We start from the raw sequence: 8137 nt of genomic DNA on the forward strand, positions 1-8137 counted from the left end.
GCCAATTGGAATAAATATGCATCGTCAGAGTTAAAAAAATAAAAACCTTTATAAAGGTGTCTTTGAGAGAATAGAGGATATCATAGGATAATCTGTATCATGGTTACTGAGAGTGCCTGACTGAATAGCAGCTAGAGACCTTGCTTTTAGCTGGCTAAAATCAGATGCTGGTGCAGAAGAGGGAACCAAGATTCATAACCACRGGATCATCCTTCCTCAATCTCTGATCCATTAGGGAGTGTTTATTACCTGCTGTTTGAATTCCAAAGAGAGTCTTYTGTCAACTGTCAGTAATTCAGACATAGCAACATGCGTAGGAAAAGTGACAACAGTTTGTTGACACAAAAAAATCTTAACCTTCTTCTCACTCAGGGACTTCTAATCTGAAAGGTATCACTTGTCAGAAGTCTGGGCTCCTTTTGTGTGGAGCCCACAYAAAAAGGGAGGAAAGAGAAGCTCAAGAGCTCAGAAGGCTTTCTCTGCTTTCTAACAGGCATAGTTAACTTCTAGTGCCTATTTACTGTCAGCTTTGTCAAAGCCAAGTCTCCTTGTCTTTCACAAGCTTTAAAAATCTGCAATTTTCTGTAAAAAGAATAGTTGACATGTTTCTTCCATTTTCCTGTTAAAAACTGCTGCTGTAATAGTGGAATGATTTGCTGTGTTTTACAGAAAAACTGCCTAAGTACTAATCTTCTAGTTACCCCAGTGGATACCCTTATTTATGTAAATTAGAAGCATTTCAAGGCCCTTCTTTATTTAGCTGTAATACATAAAACCTGCCTCTTAACTCAAGCAAAATTTTAATGACTAYCTCTAATTATTAATGAAACAAATTACCAAGGGTTTTAATATCACAATTCAGCTCTCATTATTCTTTTTGTTTTATTCTTTCCTACAGAGGAGCCAGTTGAATCCTACGAACATCTCTCCTTAAARGTTTTACGTGCTTGGGAAGAAATCCCTGGAGCTGGCTACAAACTGGTGCCAGAGCACATTGAGACTCGGCCTCTCTATCACAAGGACAAGCCAGGCATGGAACAGGTAGAGCAGATCAGAGGTGGTGGTGGTGGTAGACCCAGGAAAATGTTTCATTTCCTCCAGTTATTGTGGTTTCTATTTGTAACTGCAAATTTACAGAGTCAGCATCCCAGTGTTACAAAACCACAAGACTTTGTACAGTGTCAACCTGGAAATTGTCACCCATGTGTGTACTCAGCCAATTACCCAAATGCACCGTAATCACACAAGGTGTAACTGCAAATTTTCATTCTTTTAAATGCTTTGCTTTATTAAGTTAACAAAACCTCTGCTTATACCTAAACCTTGGTTCTATTTTCTCCTGTTCATCACATACTATTTTAACATGGATTTTACCTTGAAGCTGACTGTATTTGAGCTCTATTTCAACTTCACCAAGTACAATTTGAGAGACTGAAAGAATACTTGCATGAAGAAGATATTGTATAGGAAGATTAAATCATAGCTACAGAATATTGAGCTGGTTGGTTCTAAAGGAGGAAGTGTTGATTTTGGATCTCAGAACCACATTTAAAGCCTTTTTAAAAATTTTAAAGTAAAATTGGGCTACAGGGATTATTATCTCTTTGTTTTTAAGGGTCGTGTACAGATGTGGGTTGACATGTTTCCTAATGAGATGCCTCTGCCAGGACCTCCTGTGGACATTTCACCAAGAAAACCCAAAGGGTAATGCTCAATGCTTTCTTCCTGCCACAGTGGCAAAAATTCTTCAAAGACTGAGTCTTTCTTAAGTGTCGGGAAATAAATAGAAAAAGAGCTACCAAAACAAACCTCTCCAATTCTGAGGAAAATTTTCTTAGGTTCACATGGCTTCAAGTTAAACAGGAGGTCTAGTTTGGTTTCCTCYATTAAACAACTCAGAGAACTGTTGGTGACTTTTTCAGCAAGAGCTGTCACACACTTCTTACAAAGATATCCTTTTTCTCATGAAGAGATTGCAGGTGGCTACAGGCAAGTAATTCTGATGTTATCATCTACTTGCTGAGCTGCAAGAAGTAATTCTGGTTTCACTACCTCTTTCACTGAGATAACTTACTTGACCCTGGTTAAGCTCTTCAATCTGCTACAATGGTATTGCACATATTGGATCTCCAGCAATTTGTTTAAGGATAAGATCAAGAAACACATAAAGCAGCAACAGATAGGAGACATCTGTTGGGAGAGCCTTCTCTCAGTTACTTACGCTGCTTTATGTGCAATACTGCACATAGTTCTCCAAGCTAATTGAATATTGTAAGGAAAACACAAAAATGCAAAACAGAGTTCTTAGCCCATCTTATATTTTAATGAGGCCTTTCCTAAGAATTTGATGTCTGAAATATCATCAGGTACTATTCCTATATTATTTGATTTGACAAACACGAATTCATGTAGCAATTACTTCCTTCAGACCAGAACTTTATATGAAAGTCCTTAACCTTGAGACTGAGGCTCTTTCCGCGACAAAACATGTAATATTAGAAAAATCTTACATTGGTGTTATCATATATGATTTGTTTGTCTTTTTTTTTGTATCTTGCAGTTCATACAATGACTCAAGGAATACCAAACTTTTTCAGTATTAATTTTTTATTAATTTTTTATGTCACCTACAATATCTGTATTTCAGGTAAAATTTTAAGAGCTTTGGATGGCTGCCATAAATGTCTGCTTTTAAGGAGTGGAAAGGATGGAGAAACTTTAATTCCTTTTACTCTTGTTTCTAAAGATGATTGTACCTGCCTAAATGCAAATATCTCTAAGCAGTCCTTTTCTTCCCTTTTAATGCATAGATCACAATTAATACAATGTTTTTAGGCATTTCTTCTAAAAAGCACCTCTGAGGGAGTTCTGTTCTTGATTAGCAAGCTGATCACCGTTTTGGAGACTGCTTTGACGCAGTTTTTCAGATCCATTTTGCCTCGTTCCACTGCAGTGTTTTTGTGAAAAGAGGTGAAAATGAACAGGCATATAGAACACAAGGAATATTCCATCCCTCTGAAGCTGGCAGTGATGCTGCTGTTGTCCATCAGATTCCATGAGCTGTGAGGAACCAACATCCCTACTCTATCACTACATTCTTGCAAACAGAAAGGCCTGAGACTCATGCACAAATACAGTATTTCTCACTTTATAAAAGTATGATTTGATAGAGGCGTGCATTAGTGTCTGACCAGAGTTTTATACACAGAGTTTTATTTTCTTTTTCAGATATGAGCTGCGGGTAATAATCTGGAATACAGAGGATGTAATTCTAGAAGATGAAAATGTCTTTACAGGGCAAAAATCAAGTGATATCTATATAAAAGGGTAAGTTCTTCAGCCCTCATCTTCAAAAGAACATGCAATATTTCATTAAAAAATCAGAGGAAAAAGCTGTATTGTGAAAATATTTGATAAGCTATTTGGTGACCTTGGTACTTTGCTCTAAAAGCCTGCCCCAATTACTCATCCATATTGGATACGGCTTCCTTTCTTTTCCTATTAAATTTCCTCAGAAAATCTGTAAAATRACAGTAGTTGTTAGTTTCTACTCAGGCAGAGGAGGCACAAAGCAAGAACCAAGCTCACAATTTATCAGAGGGAGATCAAACACTTACAGAACTTGAACTGTAAGAGCTTACACAGATGCAGAGAGATTTGATGTAATCAGGGAAAAYAATATTTTAACCACATTACAAATAAGGTGTTTGCCAGACTGTTTCTGTCAGAAATATTTTCTAATTTCATGTGGGGAGGGTGTGCAGGTGAATGACCATGGTCATGCTGGTGAGAACATCACAGGGGCAAATTTTGCTCTCCATCTCCTTCCTTTCCTGTAGCAGGTTACTTTGTAATTGCTGGTCTGTTTTAGAATATTGCTTTGCACTTTCTGCTTCTGAGCAAGATTTGAATGCAGGTACCAGGGAGGGCTGGGAGGAAATTACTACTAAGTGGTAATATTAAGTACTGAAAATCTCAGGTCCCACAATGATCTTAGATTTCTTGCCATTTTTCCACTGCTAGAGAGTAAGATTAATAAGCCAATATGAATTGTGTTCAGAGCAGTAGCAGAGTGGCTTTGAGAACACGAATTTGAGGAATTAAATAGGGAGCCAGCCTTTGTGATGAGCTGTGTGATAACACAAGGACATCCCTATCAATGCCAGAGTGGACTGACAGAGAAGCCAGAAGTGGGAAACTTTTTGCTTCTGTGYCTTAATGATGAAGACACCAATCTCATTATGTTCAAACAGTGCRTGTGGTACTATATCTACCATCAGTCATGGATTTGCACTTGGGCCAGTGCCAAGTTTCAGACTGTAACCATTTTTCAATTGTAACCATTTTTGACAATTCCTTTTYGAAACATTGGGGTTGCAGGAGAAAAGCTGCTCTTTGGATATAGCACAAAAATGCTATTATTTACTCAAGCTGTGATAAATCATCTTCAGAACTAAAATGTACCTAACTGGATCATCACCTCAGTGGAGCTCTTCAAAAGAGAAAATTATGTTTAAGAAAGCCTTGTCCTTTGTACCACAGCACATCAAATACCGTGCACACTGTAGCAGAAACCAAGATGAAATAACAAAAAAAAAACAAACCCAGAGAGACTTTTCCAGCCATACTAATGCTGTGTTTATATCTGCAAACAGCAATTGCAAAAAATATAGGCTCTAATACCGAGCGCTGGTATCAGTCTTGGAATATTGACACAGAATTTATTAGTGTGGCAAAACATCAAAACAGAGTGATTAGTGCTGGATAAATGACTGACACTGTCACTGCCTGTCCCAAACAATAGAGGTGTCCTGGCCAATAGCACAGAGCCAGCTGGTACTTTGGGGTTGAACTGAAATCAAAACCCTGTTCTCACTCTCAATTTTGATCACCATTGGTCATTACAGCCTCCTGTGTCCCAAGATCCCCAACCCATGGCTGTTGCTGCTTGTCACAACCCTGAGCAGTGCTTTGCCTCTTACTGGTTAGGAAGGAATTAATAAATGGTGAGGCCTGTAATCAAATAACAACAATCACAATTCAAGATCCTTGGATGACAGCGACACTTTCCCCTGTGTGCTTTCTGTAGGTGGATAAAGGGCCTAGAAGAGGACAAGCAGGAGACAGATGTACACTACAATTCCTTGACAGGAGAGGGCAACTTCAACTGGCGCTTTGTGTTTCCATTCCACTATCTCCCAGCAGAGAAACAAATGGTGGTTACTAAAAGAGAAAACATCTTTTCCTTGGAAAAGACAGAACGCAAAATACCTGCTGAGCTGGTGCTTCAGGTGTGGGATTTTGAAAGACTCTCCTCAGATGATTTCCTGGGTAAGTAGCAAAGGATCTGCCTGACCTTCACCTGAGGTCTCAGCAGAGCTGTGTTTTGCAGAGGTGTGCACAAAGTGGTGCCTGAGCCCCAGCTTTTCCTCGCCTTTTTCTGAAGCACCACATTGCAAACTCAGACATATCTTGTAAAGTGAATAATCAGGAATCAGAGGAGATGACGCCATAAAAATAAATGACTGACCCCAGCTGTGACACTTGGGGCCAAGCTGCTGCATTGCTCCATGTATCTCATMTGGAAGCTGCTATTTGAACATCTTTGTGTCTGTCTGGTCCCTGAGTGTTGCTGTATTACCTCTTTCTCCAGGCACTCTTGAACTGGACCTGAATGGATTCCCTCGAGCAGCAAAGACAGCCAAGAGCTGTGACCTAGGCACAGTYGTGGCAGCAAGTGAAGAAAACAAGATCTCCATATTTCAGCAGAAGCGTGTCAGGGGCTGGTGGCCTTTCATCAAAGCTGGGGAGCTCACAGTAAGCAGCTTGCTGCAGATGAGCAGCTTTCCTCTGGGACTAATGTGCTAATTTTGTATTTTGAACAACCACCACCGGCAATCCATAGGACTCCTCCAAATGCTTTAGTCGTTCTCCATATATTTGGTTCAGGAAAACCCAGGCAACTGAGCACTAAAGTGTCTTTTTTGGTGCATTCAGTTCCCTGGAGGGACACAGACCAAGAGCTACAAAATACTTTCCTGTAGTATAGCCCTCTACAAATTCACCAGCTTTGTTCCTTTTTTTAGGGGTTTCTCCCTCTGTCTCTAGACTTACATTGATTCTCCTAGAGTTTTCCTAAACCTCACCATTCCTTCACATTCCTGTCTATTCCAGCAAGAAGAATGTTTTAATAAAAAAGCACTGTCTTCAAGTTCATTGTCTTCTTCATACTGAAGCTGGCGATGTACTTTCCATTAGTTTAGTGAATGGACTCCACTCCTAAATCCCAGATTTACTTCCCTATTCTCAGCTCTAGTACAATTGATTCTTTTTCTCCCAGTTCACTTTGATCTCTTCCCTGCTTCCACATTCACTCCTTTTATCTGTATCCTTCTTTCAGCCCTGTTCTATGCTGAATCCCAGCCAGTGGCCATAGATCAACACTTCAGATTAATACTGTCCACAAAGGTATAGGGCAGGAAAATCACAAATAATATGTAAAGCCATTTGTCTGGTTTTCATCCATCACAGATTAAGCTGATTTGATTTATCCACTCTTAATTGTTACTGGAAYTGTTAAATCCCATCTTACTTTTGTGAGCTGAGACCCCACAGCTCAATGGTTCCAGCACTTGTGACTGGCTGAATTTCCCCCRTGATGGACCAGCAACACAACTTCCAGTTCAGACGTTCAGCTCTGCCAGAATATGTGAAAGATAAAAGACAGATCTTTTCAGATGAATTGCATTATAATTTTGGAAGCAGAAAATATGCTTACGGATCTGGAAGAAAATATCTTACCTCTGTTTCCTCACAGTCTTTGAGCATGAGTCAGGAATTTGTGCCCGGGTTTTCTTTGTGCTTTCTCTTCAACTGCAAAGACTATCTTATTTTCCTTAATCAATTTCCTTTGCCCTCCATTGGACCCATCATTTCTCCAMAAGACAAATCACAAATGCAGTGAATTAGGGATAATAACCCAGGACTGGATGCTTACGTATTCTCTCTCTGATCCAGGGCAAGGTGGAAGCTGAGTTTCACTTGGTCACAGCAGAAGAAGCTGAGAAGAATCCAGTAGGAAAAGCTCGAAAAGAGCCCGAGCCCTTGGAAAAACCCAAGTGAGTAGGAGCACACTCATTAAACAGGGACAGGGACATTCAGCAGGAGATGGGGAAGGACAGATATCCTTGCTGGTTTTCTGGATTTTCTTCTCTTTTCTGTAACCTTCAACAAGTAATTTGTCCAGCTTGTGCATGGCCTGGTGGCTGGCACTGCTGCTGGCAGCAACTTCCAGGTTTGCTGAAATGTCTTCCTCTGGAAGCCCAAACAAATTGCATTGCTGCACATGTCTCCTCAGCTAAAATTCACTCATGAGCTCATTCCACAGCTGACCTGGCACGTGATAACTTCTGAAATCGTCACAGCTTACCCATTGTCACCTATAAAGATCAGTTGGATTATACTTATTATATTRCTAGTAGAATCATTTAGATTGGAAATTATCTTTAGGATCATTGAGTCCAACCATTAGTCCAGCATTTCCAAGCCCATCACTGACTCACATTTCTAAGGGTGACATTTACACATCTTATAAATACCTCCAGGAATGGTGACTTCACTTCCCTGGGAAGCCTGTTCCAGTGCTTGATGCCCTTTTTGTCAGTAAATTTTTTCCAATATCCCGTCTAAACCTGCCTGAGAAAAAAATTGAGGTAATTTCCTATCATCTTGTCATTTGTTACTTGKAAGAAGAGACCAATTCCCACCTCAGTGTAGCTTCAGGTGGCTCTAAAGAGCAATAAGGTCTCCCCTAAAGCCTTCTTTCCTCCAGGATAAACAACTCCCWCAGCTGCTTCTCASAAGATACATGYCTCAGACCTTTCATCAGCATCATTGCCCTTCTTTARACACACAAAGGATATGACTTTAAAATTCCATCTCTAATTTTATTGTACTTCATACTCATAGAATGATGATGCTTTCTTTTCATTGTAAGACTTTTAAAGTGTTTTAACAAAGGCAAATGATWTAGAAGGAGCAGTTTACCTTTCAATATTTTTCACATTAAAAAATCACCTGAGTTTTTTGCATTCAGAAAAAAAGCACTTTTAATCTATTTTGGCTCAAGTGTTTTGTT

At 39.6% G+C, this 8137-nt stretch overlaps 1 protein-coding gene across 1 annotated transcript in view; it reads left to right on the top strand.

Annotated features, from left to right (window-relative positions):
* Window positions 1–8137, top strand: part of FER1L6 (fer-1 like family member 6) — a 62281-nt gene that overhangs the window by 50636 nt on the left and 3508 nt on the right. Inside the window, exons 35-40 of the mRNA XM_057367543.1 lie at window positions 899–1041; window positions 1616–1704; window positions 3229–3327; window positions 5090–5331; window positions 5654–5817; window positions 7018–7118. Of these exons, the coding sequence (XP_057223526.1) occupies window positions 899–1041; window positions 1616–1704; window positions 3229–3327; window positions 5090–5331; window positions 5654–5817; window positions 7018–7118 (838 nt within the window). The remainder of the gene's footprint in view (window positions 1–898; window positions 1042–1615; window positions 1705–3228; window positions 3328–5089; window positions 5332–5653; window positions 5818–7017; window positions 7119–8137) is intronic.

This window comes from Malurus melanocephalus, unplaced genomic scaffold, assembly GCF_030028575.1.
Source record: "Malurus melanocephalus ecotype Western Australia unplaced genomic scaffold, MMel_1.1 scaffold_3, whole genome shotgun sequence".
NCBI classification, from domain to species: Eukaryota; Metazoa; Chordata; class Aves; order Passeriformes; family Maluridae; genus Malurus; species Malurus melanocephalus.